The following is a 14,340-nucleotide window of genomic DNA, read 5'->3' as shown; positions in this document are numbered from 1 at the left end:
GCCAACTCCTACTCAGCAGGCTAGCTGCTTGCTGAAAGGACTGGGGCTTCTTCGATAGGCCGTGGATGCAGATGCTGCTGCTGTAGCACTCTTCCACCTCCGTCTGGGGGAACCTATGGACAGTTGCATCGTCACGGGTGAACGGCGGGGCTTTCCCCATCTCTTCAGAACCAGATCTGGTGCTGTGTATCCGATGTGGTACATAGCCGTCCGTCTCAACCGCGCGATACTTCTGAAAGTATGTGTAACCCGGGTCGAGAAGCTATAAAAACTTGCCAACTCCTACTCAGCAGGATAACTGCTTGCTGAAAGGACTGGGGCTTCTTCGATAGGCCGTGGATGCAGATGCTGCTGCTGTAGCACTCTTCCACCTCCGTCTGGGGGAACTGATGGACAGTTGCGTCGTCACGGGTGAGCGGCAGGTCTGCCCCTTCCCCTCTGTCATGTTCACCGCGCGCCTAGCATAGCACCAACACAACACAGCACCATCACTACACCAGCACCATGACCATGATGTTTAACCGTGCTTACGGCTAACAGTCCAAGGGAGGTGAGTGGGTTGAACGACGGGGACAACCTTCGTGACGAGCTAACCGACATTCTCGTCAACAACCATGACGACGACATCATGTCGGCCGTGCTTGACTCGAGCGACGACGAATGGCACTGCAAAATTGATATGTCGAATCGGGACAGCGTGGTTGTATGGGAGGACGCGAATCATGATGTGCAACACACTTTCGACCTGTCTTTGGACCTTCACGTCGATACTTCAGAACGGCATGGCCTCTTCATTTTGCATGGCCTTGTGTACCTCAAGGCCGACACGGCCCTCAAAAGGAATCTTCGCCTGTTCATCTACCCCGAGAACATCCAGTCCATCGAACATGAAGTTTGCAATCATCCATCTATCCCCGGCATGGAGGAATCTTCCAACAAATCCATTCGCTTACGCTTTACTATGGCACAGTTGCCCAGCTTAGTGGTTCCAAACAATATGCCACTGGAACCGAAGCCAAAATCAAAAGCTGTATTGGACAGTTTGAAAGCCCTCGCCACCGTTCATAGCTTTACTATCTACTTGGAAATGCTCCGTTTGGGTCTAGAGACTCGGCATCAGTTGTCTTTGCTACCGTCGGTCTTCTCGTCTATCAATGTCAGGTCCCGGTTGAGGACAGATGTCGTGCGGGCGGATCTACGCAAATTGTATAAGGGTGTTGGCGGTCACGCTCTGGACTTAGATGTGATCGCAAAGCCCGGCGCGGGTCCCAGCAACGAGACAGGAAAGCAACTTGTGCAGCAAACGATAGAAGAAGTAGCGCCGGCATATACCAAGGATGACTCTCTCCAGAGTCCGGCGCAAGTGATAACTCCGTCTGGTATGTTCTCTGCGCTCACTCACATCATTATCTCATCAGGTTACTAACGCGCTGCCTCTTAGACCGCAAACGTCGGCGAACCAGTGAATCCCTATCTCCCTCAACCACCACCGACAAGCGCATCCTCGCTGCCTTCGCTCAACTAGCCAAGCGCCATGCCGATCTGCAAAGTCGCGTTGCACACCTCGAGAAGATGGTGGCCGACTCTCGGTGTGATCACACTCCATGCCGTTGCGATACGGAGGAAATCGAGAACATTATCGAACATGTAAACGATAAAATCGGCAATGACATGGATGATGTGCGATGGGAGTTGGAGGACAAAGTGTTCGGCGAGACGCGGGAGCTTGTGCTGGAGAAGACGGAAGAGCAGCAGTCGCAGTTGTGGGCCGATATGCGAGAGGGCTTAATGGACGAGATGCGCCAGGAGATCAAGGAGGAACTGAAGGCAGAGCTCAGACAGGAGCTGGCGGCAAAGATCAAAACGGAGCTGTTCAAGGAAATGGCACAGGCGATGATGAGGGCGGCGTGCGGTAACGGTGAGAAGTCTGGGGCTGGTATGTCACAAAGCACGCAGAGCACGGATAGTACTCAGTGAGGCACGCCATCGGCTGGTCCGATACCCTCACCTAACGGCCTTATGAATGAACATGATCTCTTCCTTTTCCCTGACATTCAGGAGGCCTCAGCATCTTGGTTGTCCAGACTGATGTCCGCATGTGCTTCCATGTTATAATTAGAGTGGCCAACCTGTGTTGTCATTCTCCCCGTAGAGGTAGGTAGTCGACTACGTGTCCTTCCGCCACAAATCCCTCCAAAACTCTCTAAACCCATACTGCGGCTCCTTCCTCTCATACACCCTCTGCCCCTTTCCATCCCCCGTAAACCTCCCCAAAATCCCATCTGGTTTCTTATACGCCATAGCATCAGCGATATTCCCTCCCGCCGGCCTCGTCGCCCTCTCCTTGATCGTTTGCGCAATCAACGGCGCCACGTCCGCAAAACAGTTGTTCAATTCCCGATCCAAATTGAAGTACGGCTTCTTGGCTAACTCGGGCGCCATCAAGTTGTAGGACCGCGTGATGGCGTTCAGATTGGTGATGGACAGTTCAAGGAAGGAGCGCTCGGCTGCTTCCCAGGACGGGTCGCGGAAGGGTTTGGTAAAGGAGATTTCGGGTTCTTGGGTTTTTGGCGTTGGTGTTTCTACGGCTGCTGCTACTGCTGTTGCTGCTGCTACTGCTGGCTCCTGACTAGTACTCCCAGAAGTGGCAGAAACGTCCGGCGTCTGCTGCCGGATCTTGACCATGACGGGATCTTCTGTCGAGTTGGTCGGTACGGATATCTGATCCACGTTGCGCCTTCGGGGGTTGTGGATCTCTTCGGCGCGGGCGTACTCGCTCGCTCGACGGATTTGGTCTTCTAGGGTGCCGCCCCGACTGGAGATCATCCGGGCGGCATGGCGGAGCCAGTCGTTGCGGAGTCGCTTGCGGAAGGACTCGGCGGTTTTGATGAGCTCTTGTTGTTTTTCGATCCAAGGGGGGACGATTTCTTGGCGTTTGATCATTTTGTTCATTATGTATTCGGTCTGTTTTTCATCTCTTGTCAGTCAACGGCGCGACACGGCACGCAGTGCAGACAAACACACGAGAAACAAGAGCGAACTCGTAAAAAAGAAAGGAAAACCCACAGTATCAATAAAAGGATTATCAGCCCTTGTATCCCTCTCCACCCCTTTGCCCCTCGGTATATTCTTGAACTGGCCTCTCGCAATCGCGTTCTCAATCCGTTCATTCGCCAACGCCGCCAGCCCCGAAACCGTATTCGGCATCGCCCTCGCAACCGGCGTAAACCGCTCCCTAAACTCCCGCCGCAACTCCTCCCGCTCTTCCTCCGTCAGTCCCATCGACTCGGCCTTGGGCAACTCCATATCCACATACGCCTGCGCCTTCTCCCTCGCGCTCGCCACCCTCCTCCCCGCACTCATCTGCGGTTGCCGCTTAATCCGCATATCCACCACCGGGCTAGGTATCTTAGGCTTCCCCCTCGCCTCCCTCCCGAGCGGCTTGTGTGCATCGTTCAACATTCTCAACACCGCGTCCTCCGTTGACTCCTCGCCCGTCCACGCCTGCGAGGAAGCAATCGATCGTGTGCCTTGCCCCGCGGACTCGGGAATACGACTGTGGCCAGAAGAGGTGATTCCGACTTCGGAGAGCGCGGAGGCGTGCTCGGAGGCGAACTTGGCAGAGGCCACTTTGGCTAGGAGTCGGTCGCGCAGGTTTTCGTCGAAGCCGGCTTCTTCGATGGCCCGGAGACCGGCGCGGCCACCGGTTAGGAGGGCGTCTTCGGTTGCTTGGGCGAGACGGCGGGTCATGGGACCTTGTTCTTCCTCGGTGTCGGGTGGGGGAGGTGCATCTTTGGACGTAGGCAGTGTTGTGGTGTCATTTTGAGAATCGGTGGGCTTGCGATCGGAGGTTACGTCGTGGTTTGAGTTGTTGTTTGTATCGGGTTCGGACTTGAGAGGCTTGGAAGAGTTATCGGCGGCAGAGTTTACGCGGGAGGAGTGTGATAATGATCGTGCGGAGAGGGTTGAGACCGGGTTGCTGGCGGTTGTGCGCACGGCGCAAAGGGAACGGGTGCAGAGCATGGGGTTGAAGCTTATGGCGAGGGCCCAGGGAGGTTCAAGCGAACGAAGGTGTTGCGCCAAAAGGAGGAGGTACGAAAGAAAGAAAACAAGAGGACGATGAAACAGAAATTAAGAGGTATCAAGAGGCAACATTCGCGGTTATCGGCGGCGATCTCCAGGGGAATTTCGGGCGGGTCGATGACGAACTGCACGATAAGGCACAGTAATCGCGACAGTGCAACGGGCGCTAGTTTTGACATCCGCGGCACGCAGCGAGCACTTTAACACTGGGAATGCCCTCATCCCAGTCCTTGCTCTATTTCAGGTGATCAAGGTTTGAACCTTACAATATATATAAATTTTGATTCCAAGTTCTGGCGTCGTCGCTAGACTGTATCGAATTTCCTTCTACTGTTGTCACGGTTGCAGCACAACTCAAGCTGGTGTCTATGCTTATGAAAGCTTTTTCACAATTGCTACCTCAACAATAGGGACCTTGGCGCAGTTGGCTAGCGCGCAGGTCTCATACTACAGTATGATCTGGTTTAACATCAGAGTAATCCTGAGGTCGGGAGTTCGAGCCTCCCAGGTCCCAATTGTTTTTGTATTTTTTCGAGACATCTTTTTGCTCTTCTCTCCTTGAATTAGGCTTTCCCAGCGGGCTGTGATGTTTTTTTTTTTTTTTTTTGTTTTTTTTCTCATCTTATTTGGGGGTTGAGGGCGACCTGGAGTAGGGCCATTTTTCAACCCTCTTCTCTACCATACCATACCCCCAAGTATTGTATCCTCATGCTCACCCTTTGTTTATTCATCCGCGATAGATGTGGACGAAGAATGATGTGGTTGATATCTCGAGCTGATATCGGGAATGAAAATGTCGACATATTTAGGATCACAACCATGGGCAATATAGAGCATCATCATCCCAGTATACGCGGACACCCCACCGACCGCGGTCATGCTCTATGTGTCTTAAGCGGTAGCAAGATTTCTACCTCGTTACCTGGACCGCCTTGTTGTTGAGCATGATGGCCAAGTAGAGTATCCTTCTTATCACCATAAACGCATGAGTACCTCTACCGTCAACGGTTCGGCGCTGTCGAGTGGTTGGATAACTGGAACGCAAGAGACTACTTCACAACCGTCCATAAGTAAAGGAAAATCAGATATTTCAGCTCTGAGCTGAGAATGATGGAAATTGCAAAGTTGCTGAAGAGGTGCCCCGGCGCAGCAGCAAGTCGTTCCTGCGCAGGCGGACACGGAAAACTCCGAACAATGAACTGAGAAAGAGAAGGAACGCGCTAGGCTGTTTCTTTAGGCATCCATGGCTCTTTGATCCAATTGCACTTGCCAGTCCGGTCGCTTCTACCCATATGAAGTCACGAGCTGTGATCATGGTTGGTTGGCCGCCTGTTTCGGGTTTGTTCTTTCCTGAAGGGCTTGGGCATCAGCGCGATTGCCGCCAAATCATGCGAAACCTCTTCATTTCCTACGGCTCGAGGGACTGGAGGTTGTTACCTAGGAAGCTCTTGAGTATTGAACTTGAAGTCTGTCAATCCTTCTCAATTCTGGTCGCGGATTTCGTCAGCTTGGTCAGAAGTCAAGAACAGTACAAGGTGAAAAGGTAGGCGCAAAGGGACTGGGTTAGGTAAGGGAGATGTACTGCCTTCCTAGATCGCACATTGGATCTATATGTAGTAACCTTCGACTTCTCCGGAGTCTGGATCAATGGAGTTCACGTACCTCTAGACAGAGCAAGCTCGACTGCCGTATCGCGAATTTCTTTGCTCGTCCAAACGGCAGGAATAACGCGGTGCTACGGGTCCATTATGGCCACGAGCCTCCTCCATCCCACACACGTATTCCGCGAGGTGGGTGAGTGTCAAGATATGGTAGCAACCTGAGATAGGTACTTATCCTCGTCATGAAGCTACGATCTTCGCGATATCGGATGAGGTACTCAAACGCAAAAAAGGAAAGTACTGTATATGTATCTCTGTGGTCCGCGACTCCGACGTACCTGCCAAATGTCTGCCCAGATGGAAAAGTGGAAAGTACTCCCCAGGAACTCCGAATGTCCGACTACCTCTACCTGATCCTAATATGGCAAATACCCCCCTTCCAGAAATCTGCCGTGTAACGGATCACTATTACTTAAGTAGTTGTTCACAATCACTGCACAGTTCGGTGTGTCCCGTGCAACCGCCAACCGGTGTCTACGTAGGTAGTGACGTCGGGAAACGACTTAAATCCTACAACGAACCGCTCACCGACGGGATGTCATACTACATGTACTCGGTAACGGAAGTTCCTAGCGAGACATCAACTTGAAACAGTGGAACAGCGTACCCCCTTAGGAACTGACGTGAGACCCTCGCTTCTTGAAGTCGGAAGAAGATCACCAAAGTCGGAGGCGCTGCATGTGGCCGCAGAAGTAAAGATCGGAGTGTTGCACCGAAAAGTTGAGAAGTCCGGACTCGGAGCTCGAGGCTTACGGCTCACGGCTCGTATATGGCGGCGATTCTTTCTAGGGAATCGGTTACCGCTGATCTTTGAGACAGCCTTTAGACTTTACGAAGCCGCGAGAATTGTAATTGATGTATGGGAAAGCATAAAAGAAGTGGCAGCATTGCTTCATCACTGGACTGTAATGCCCAGACTTGCCCAACTCCTCTTACCTAGCCCGGCCTAGCCCTGCCCCGGACTAGAACCTCCTTTTTACTGTTCATTCGAACTCCCCAGATCTTCGGGATCATCGATCTGCCTTCAGACGACCCCGCAACCCGGTCGATGCACATCGGATTTGGAATGTGTGTGTGATTCTACTATGTACACTAACACCTAGTCTAGAGGCTCCACCTCGGGGAGTTCCGTCCTGAGCTGCTCGAGGATGAAGGATCACCGACACTGACATAATTGATGATCGCTCCCTGTGAATCCACCATCTTGATACCCCACATACTGTAGTCACAAAGCTTAGCATTGAGCCAAGATCTGGGGAGAATCTGGGGAAGTGCTGAGGAAGTGCCGGGGGTTGTTTGCCAGCTTGCTTGCCTGATCGTCGAGTTGTTCGTCATGTTTGAAGAGCTTCAAACCAAAAGTATACACTTTAAAAGGGTTCAATTGGAAGTCTGTAAAGACATACTGAGGTACCGAGTGAGTGAGCGGAAGTGCTGTGCCCAAGGGAGAGAGAGATTGACGGTAAGACGGAAAATGAACAAGAGTACATGCTACCCGATTGATCAAGTGTTGGTGAACGCTGAGAAACATCATAGTTACTGATGGGCAGCTGATACGGACCAAGAGTCAAAAGGTGGAACACAGGATATCAGGCGCGCCTTTTGGTGTTTTATAAATTGCAGCGGCGCAATCGTATCAGACTTGACCAGTAGATGGGGTCGTAAATTCCCAGGCGGAAATAGCTTCAATCCAAAATAAACTGAGGCTTAAATAACAAATGGGTACCGATCATGGCATTGTCGTCTTATTTCCGTGTCGAAGAACTTGAGACCGGTTCGGACCAGGATACTGTCCTATGTCATCGGCATCTTGCGACTGACACCTCCGTGTCTCACCATGTTCAATCCTGACTACCAGAAAAGAAAAGCGGTCTGCTAGAAAGGTCTAAGAACACGGTCACTCGCGAAAAAAAGTGGTGATTTCTGTTCAAAAGAAGGTCCGTGTCAAAGCAATTAGTCTTTCCATTGGTGCTGATTCCAACCATGGGTTAATTTTCTGCCCAATGAGAAGGAGTGGGAGACATCACGAGAGGATCTCGTGCTGCGTGTGGCTTGTGTGAAACACAGGTACGCTGAGTCTAGGAATTGGTGCAACGATGCCCTTCTTCGGTCGGTAACGCGATACGACAGGTATGGCAGAGTTACGTACTGCCGTACCACGACATCCGGTAGGTAGGTAGTTTTTGAAGGTAGTGTTTGTGGTTCATTGCACTGGTACTCGACCGACATCCGGTGCTGGTCCAGTCGCCGTCTCCAGTGGTGGTGGTGGGACGCCAGGAGCTTTTTTTCCAAGCTTAGCTGAGCCCGGGAGAGCCAAGGATTGGGGGTGCATTGCTTTGGCACCCAGCTACTGGGTGTCCTGAGGTGATGGGAATGGTCGGTTCGTTGATGAATGTCGACAACCTAAAAGAAATAATTAAATTAAGATACGGTGAGAAAAGTGGGCGTTTCCCAGCACACCAGCACATGGTGACCCGACCTAAAGTGAGAAACGAGGCTGTTAAAGGTCTGGTGGTTGACGCTGCATCCCGGCTGCTTTCCCGAGACCTTTCAAAGCCCCTCACCCCACGAGGCCAACAGACATTGGGGGGACCTTGCTCACTAAATGCTCACGATAGCTGCTTTTGTGATTGTCTCTCATTGCAGCTCGCCAGCCCCGCGTAGCACAAACGAGCCGTTCTCCTCTCCAAGATTTGCCCGTGTTTCCCCAGAAATACCTTAAACTCCCCTTGTCTCGCTCTTGGACCTTTCCCCGGACTTTCGGCTTCCTTCAACGGTCATTCGACGCTTGTGAAAGATGACGGGCGAATAACTCGTTAAAAGACTGGTGGTTAGCGGCGAGTTTCGGACAATACCACCCGTTTTTGTTTACGACTTGCCACCCACGGTGCTTCTGATAAAGCGAAAGATTGGCGTTCTGATCAACCAACGGGCCCACCCGATGTGACAGTGGTTGGCGAATCCGTGGCTGTCTGATACCGATAGGGCTGCAATAGGCTTCCAGAAACGAGAGATTAGCGAGCACCACGGCCTTGGCGTGACGGTGATAGTGGAAGGTGATTGTGGGTGATAGACGCCCATATTGCCTCGGAAAGTGAAGAGAGGCTTCGGAGGTTTCACTTTCACTTTGAAATCTGCCCATTTCCTGAGGCGAAGTAGTGTGAGCTCCTGAAAGACGATGAGAAGCCCGCCCGAGTCGCTATCGCCATGGCTACGGCAAAGCGGCTGCAAGGGCGCTCTGAGAAAAGCGAAAGATCCAATGCCGGCATCACCTCATCAGATGCCGTAATCAATGTGACCATGGCCCGAGTCACTTGACGGGAAAAAGTGCCCACTGGTATCACGACACATTGCCCGTTTGGAACTGGCGCTTGAGGCGGCCTTGTCGGTACCTGAGCTGGCCATCAGGGTTATCAAGCTTTTGCTGGGGTAGCTCGAGCTGCTAAGAGGTTCTAGACCGCCAGTACCTACCGTAGCGCAGGCCGCCAAGATGCTTTGAGCAAAGGCTGGAATGTCCAGGAGAAAAAAGTTTTCCTTTCTCGAGGTTGACGTGATTCTTCACGATGTTACGGTTGGGTGGTGATGTGGATGGTAAGGTCGGGTCGGTGAGATGCAGGGTAATCGCGTCCCACTTTGGGTTCCGCCGTGAGGGATGTTTACGATCTGACACTGTTACGGTAACAGTCAGGAAAGTGTAACGGGAATCCCACTGATTGCTGCCCAGTGTGTAAGATTCCTCATCAATAGGAATGCAATTCGCGACCTACCATAAACACAAATTCCGTCAATCACGATGTTCCCGTTGGACCTAAAAAGCCGAGGAGATGGGACAGGAATGAGACCTGCAGAGTGAGGCGTTGGAGATTTCCAAAACCAAGACAACAAAGCCATCACAAGTTGCAGCCACATGCGACGCAAATGCAGCGGAAACCTTGCCGTTTCCCTCTGTCAGCGTGGATAATACGGTAAAGATACGACAGTCCCCGCCTGAAAAACCATGGTGCCGTTGTTGCCCTGCATAATGTTTTGGTGATCACAGGAGAAGACGGCTGGAAGGAGCATCACCACTGGCTGCAGCAGGAGGCGTGGAGGCGACCGACGGATGAGTGGCAGGCGCTCACTTGAGAAGATTCACGCAGGTCGGACTGAGTGCAGCGAATCTGACTGTGTCAAAGTAGCCGCCATGTGTGGTTCTCACCAAACACTGTGACAGGGCTCAGACCCGCTGCCGACTGACCGCCTTCCCTTGGCCTAAAGCCCTTCTGGAACAGGCCTGACCATGCCTGAATATGCCGGCTACGCGGGGTAGACCAAGAGCCAGCTTTTGCGTCTTGCACTGTGGGGAGACATTGAAGGACGCCAGCCATCCAACTCCATCCCGCGGCGCCCGTAGGTTCTTTGTATTCGTTATTTCCACCTCTCCAATTGCGCTGACTGCCGATATCTGACTGTCTGCAGCATTCACGACCTACTGTACCCGACATCCATCCATAGGTCTGTACTGCCTTGGTTGCGACACAGATAGGTTGAGGTGGCGCCTTACACAACACGAATAAGTGAAGAGTATTGCGTACCTTTATCTCGAGTCTCACAAGGCCATCGTCGACGTCGTTTCTTCTCTTCTGTTCTTTTCTTTCCATGAATAACAGACAAATGTCACACAACGTGAACAACAAACTGGAGGAGGAACTGTGAAGCGATCTCGGCTCCCACGGATGATGACCACCTAAAGGAAATCACGGTGCACGAGAGTCGGACCCTGAACAGCGATCGATCTTGCGACAGGCCAGTCGACTCTCCACAGCTCACGCAGCCGGTCCACCAGAAATCCACAACTCGCTGGTCCCTGGAAATCGAACTGGGCCCTTCCGTTTGCTCTTCCCCCGTGAATCACCATCTTCAGAGAACCAACCCCGGTCCTGCCGGGTGCAATACCTGGTCTCCCCCGTCAAAATCCCGTAAGAGCTCAGATGTTCATTGCCATAATTACTTTTTTCCCCCGTCACTCTAGGTACCCAGTGACCGCCTTCTCGTCATTCGTTAACCCTTACCAGATTTATTTTCCAGCCTCGACCTTAAAGGGACCAGGGATACAACTGGACGACATCCCGAGATCCGACCACATCATCAGCCGACCCCTTTTCCTTTTTTATTTTTTGTTTTTGTTTTTGTTTTTTTGGACAGACGTACAAAAGCCGCCCTTTGTCTCGAGCGCCGCCGCACCACTGTCCGATCGACGCTGGACTTCTTTGACGATTCCCGACCTCGTGCGCTCCTCATTGTCTCATCCGTGGACACAAACCCCCGATCCCATCCCCGGCTAAGCAACAAGCATCACTCACCATCACCTCCACAACCTCCCGGCACACGCCACCACCGGGGGAATTGGTTGCATCGCTCCTCTATCAGCGCGCCGCGGCACCCACCACACCCATATCAATTTACCAAAACCACCATTAATCCCACCATTGCCGACGCCATCCGCAAAGAGAGGGGGCCAACAAAAGATAACATTCCCCCAACCAGCAGCAGCCCGCCGTACCTCCGCGACCTCCGCAGTTGGACTCAAAATCTCTGCACCAACAGACTGCGATTTCGGCGCCCTCCCGGTCAAACACACAACCATAAAATCGCAACCGCACCGTTCGTGCCCCCTTGCGACATACGAGCCGTCGCAGAGCTTGCAAGCTCGGTCGTATCGTCTTGTTTCCTTTTCATCCAATCTCTGAAGCGACACAATGGCAACCTCCCGAGAACGGCCCAGACGAAAGTTTACGCCCATACCCGTCGAGACCACCTTTGAGCGCTACAGGAAAGCAATGCCAAATGGCGAACTTACACCTAGTCCGTCGCCGCGCTCACCATCACCGCCACCCCGCGAGAAACGAAGGTTCGCTCCTCAGCTAGTCGAATCCTCCGTACGAAGATCCCGCCGCGTTGGCGACGAAGGCCCTGCCACCAAACCCACCGATAAAACAGACATTACTCCTTACACGAACCACATTTATGCGCCCAAGGCCAAGGCTAAGAGGAGGCTTGGGCAGGGAACATCGATAGCATCGCCTACACCCCCTGCCCAGAGGAAAAAGGGCCATTCCCGTCGAGAATCGTGTGACGATGAGATTGCCGATGGTTTCTTCGACCTGGTGGCCCGGGATGCCCAGGCTCAGAAAATGCAAGAGATGGCCATGAGTGCCTTCCCGAACAGTAGTGAGCGCATAGGTGGCGCTGAACACTTTTACGTTCGCGAAGGCTCGGAGGACGACGAGATGGCCACGAGAGGACGACCCCTGACGAGAGGTCCCTGGGCTACTTATCTTTCGCGTCGGAACTCGTCCGAGGAAGACATCAGTTGGGCCTTCAAAGAGATGCAGGAACATGCCGAGATGTTGGAGAATGAGGCCAAACGTGATTTTGAGCCAGAAAGAGTCTCGACTCTCGAGTTGGACAATATGAGCTTTGACGAGCCACTCAACGATGTGATGAACCTGACATCTGCTCCTAGGTCACCTCTCACCGGTTCCCCTCTCTGGGCATCACGACCATCACCTGCCAACCGGGGCCCGATTGGTGAATCTCACATGCCACTGATACGGTCTGAGTCACCTCTACCTGTCATTGGTGAATCCGCCATGCCGTACATCCCACCCGAATCGCCCCCTCGTCGCCCAATAGGCGAGAGTTTCATGCCATACATACCGTCGGCGCCTTTGGGGAAGGCTGCAGATATGCCTTATGCCTCCCCAGCTCAGATACCCCCAGACACTGCGTTTGGAAGCCATGGATATGCCTTCCAGCCGTATGCCGAGCCCGAGCGAGACATGTCGTTGGAACGTGCTAGGAATCAGCACCGACAACGGGTGAAGGCTTCACCTCCGATGCTCGGCCAGGACTTGGTATTCAGGATGTGCCAGTCCCCCAAACACACCAAGCTGGAACCAGACCATTTATGGGATCTGGAGAAGGAAACAACAAAAGAGGATGAGAACCGGGACCCCAGTGAGCAGCGGGGTCTCTGGCGTGGATACTGCTTTGCTCATGACAAGGACGAGCATATCATCCCGGCTGAGCGACCACAGTATCTTAGCACCCCTTATCCTTCACATTCACCTCGTGACCCCTTCGCGCAAGCCTTTGGGCAGTCGACACCACCCGAGTTAAGCGCAGAAGGAACCCCGTCTGATGGTTTTACGAAGAACACATCTTTACAAATTCCCCCCTGGTCACACCCTGAGCATCGCACCAAGAACAACGAGCGCAAGGGCCTCCACATGCTTCCTTTGCAAGGTCTTGAAGAGAGACTAAAGAAAGAGAAGGCGGCTGCCGATCTGGAAGAGAAGATTGCCGCAGAGTTTGACGACCATTTTGTCACACAAGTGTACAACTACCTTTCACTTGGGTATCCCGCATTAGCAAGACAATACGACGAGGAACTTGGCAAGATCAGTCGGATTCCCGTCGAAGAACTAGGGCGCGACGACTACGCGATTATGGAGAATCTCTGGGGTGGCGATGACAGGAAGACCAATGGGGATGCTAAAGTCACTCCCGGCGGTACCGCCAAGGCTACCGGCCACATTATGCTGGATAGCGAAGAGAAGGACGATACTCCCGAGGAGAATAGGTGCCCCCGGTGGAAGGCGCTCAAAAAGTACATTTATGAGTGGGCGAGGCAGCACCCCGACCTGGATGCCATCAGTCCGCTGGCTTGGGGCGTGCGAGAAAGAAGAGGTAGTTGGGGACTGTAAGGTCTTCTGGCTATTGCCTCTACTGTTTTGGTTTGCGTCATGGCTTTTCGTTCCTCTGTTGGACGAGTCGAACGTTCAAGATGGAAAAGATGACGTGCGGAGTGGAGACTCGATGTGTGCCTACACTAGCGGTACATCACCACGACGATCACTTTTCTTGGGTTGCATTTTTTAGCGTCGCGATCAAAGCTTATTTTGTCATTGTTCCAGGGCGTCCTTTATTAATTCTTGCTTGGTATGGTATTCGACGGGACAACATTCCCTATTGTTAGCGGCAACATGAATTACTGTTCCGACACAAAAGCATGTGCACGACGGGCACAACATTAACCGCCTTTGACTGTTATTTTTGATGAGTACGACTTATGACTAGTATCCCTTCCTGTGGGCCGCAGTTTGTTTTGAGTGGGAATGGTAATGGGACAACAAACGAAAGTAGACTGTATATGATGGCCATGACGTACTGGGATGAGTTGTTCTTTTGTGTGCTTTGAGCATGGAGTCTGGCTCCGTTGTCGATTCAAGCGATTCGTCTTACTGAACTTGACGATGCCCGAGGACGATAGAAATAGTACACAAAACGAAGCAAAGCAACACATGGGGAGCTTCTAGGCTAACACCACAGATAAAGTCGGAGGGGGAAGTAACGGGTCAATAACAAGGGATTGTGAACCAATATTCCTTATTCGAAGAATTACGACACTAGTACAATAAACTTAACATGGACCAGAAATCACGTCGCCTCAAATCTCAAAATCACTGTCGTCCCTTGTTTCTGGTAACCGAGTCATGTCGTCTCGAGGTAAAAGTCAACAGATGTCACCAAGCTAATTTAACCAGGTGCGGACGGC

At 52.4% G+C, this 14,340-nt stretch overlaps 4 protein-coding genes and 1 non-coding gene across 5 annotated transcripts; 4 read left to right on the top strand and 1 right to left on the bottom strand.

Moving 5' to 3' along the window:
* The first annotated feature begins 265 nt into the window (after nucleotides 1–265).
* Nucleotides 266–2,068, top strand: NCU08713 (hypothetical protein). The gene is made up of 2 exons (XM_001728001.2): nucleotides 266–1,379; nucleotides 1,442–2,068. Exons 1-2 carry the CDS (start codon nucleotides 629–631, stop codon nucleotides 1,975–1,977), a joined length of 1,287 nt encoding a protein of 428 aa, XP_001728053.1. The 5' UTR covers nucleotides 266–628; the 3' UTR covers nucleotides 1,978–2,068.
* Nucleotides 2,022–4,119, bottom strand: NCU08712 (hypothetical protein). Its single transcript, XM_958480.3, has 2 exons — nucleotides 3,067–4,119; nucleotides 2,022–2,964 (listed from the first exon to the last, which is right to left on the bottom strand). The coding sequence occupies exons 1-2, from the start codon at nucleotides 4,021–4,023 to the stop codon at nucleotides 2,167–2,169; spliced, it is 1,755 nt and encodes a 584-aa protein (XP_963573.2). The 5' UTR covers nucleotides 4,024–4,119; the 3' UTR covers nucleotides 2,022–2,166.
* Nucleotides 4,120–4,492: 373 nt separating this feature from the next.
* NCU15280 lies at nucleotides 4,493–4,597 on the top strand. The gene has a single exon. It is a non-coding gene; the product is annotated as a tRNA-Met (tRNA).
* A 1,234-nt stretch (nucleotides 4,598–5,831) lies between these two features.
* NCU08711 (hypothetical protein) lies at nucleotides 5,832–6,333 on the top strand (the record flags this gene model as incomplete). The annotated part of the gene is made up of 2 exons (XM_958479.2): nucleotides 5,832–5,877; nucleotides 5,933–6,333. The coding sequence occupies 2 exons, from the start codon at nucleotides 5,832–5,834 to the stop codon at nucleotides 6,331–6,333; spliced, it is 447 nt and encodes a 148-aa protein (XP_963572.2).
* Nucleotides 6,334–10,261: 3,928 nt separating this feature from the next.
* Nucleotides 10,262–14,219, top strand: NCU08709 (hypothetical protein). Its single transcript, XM_958477.3, has 2 exons — nucleotides 10,262–10,699; nucleotides 10,796–14,219. Exon 2 carries the CDS (start codon nucleotides 11,480–11,482, stop codon nucleotides 13,487–13,489), a length of 2,010 nt encoding a protein of 669 aa, XP_963570.1. The 5' UTR covers nucleotides 10,262–10,699; nucleotides 10,796–11,479; the 3' UTR covers nucleotides 13,490–14,219.
* The last annotated feature ends 121 nt before the right edge of the window (nucleotides 14,220–14,340 follow it).

This window comes from Neurospora crassa, linkage group II (genome assembly GCF_000182925.2).
Source record: "Neurospora crassa OR74A linkage group II, whole genome shotgun sequence".
Classification (NCBI taxonomy): Eukaryota; Fungi; Ascomycota; class Sordariomycetes; order Sordariales; family Sordariaceae; genus Neurospora; species Neurospora crassa.
The sequence above is the reverse complement of the archived record's forward strand: the minus strand, read 5'-3'. Positions and strand labels throughout refer to the sequence as shown.

Coding starts and splice junctions, on each gene's coding strand:
- NCU08712 (XM_958480.3), bottom strand. CDS start 4,023: ATGCTCTGCACCCGTTCCCTTTGCGCCGTGCGCACAACCGCCAGCAAC. Junction 2,965..3,066: donor ATAATCCTTTTATTGATACT/GTGGGTTTTCCT, acceptor GATGAAAAACAG/ACCGAATACATAATGAACAA.
- NCU08713 (XM_001728001.2), top strand. CDS start 629: ATGTCGGCCGTGCTTGACTCGAGCGACGACGAATGGCACTGCAAAATT. Junction 1,380..1,441: donor GCAAGTGATAACTCCGTCTG/GTATGTTCTCTG, acceptor GCTGCCTCTTAG/ACCGCAAACGTCGGCGAACC.
- NCU08709 (XM_958477.3), top strand. CDS start 11,480: ATGGCAACCTCCCGAGAACGGCCCAGACGAAAGTTTACGCCCATACCC.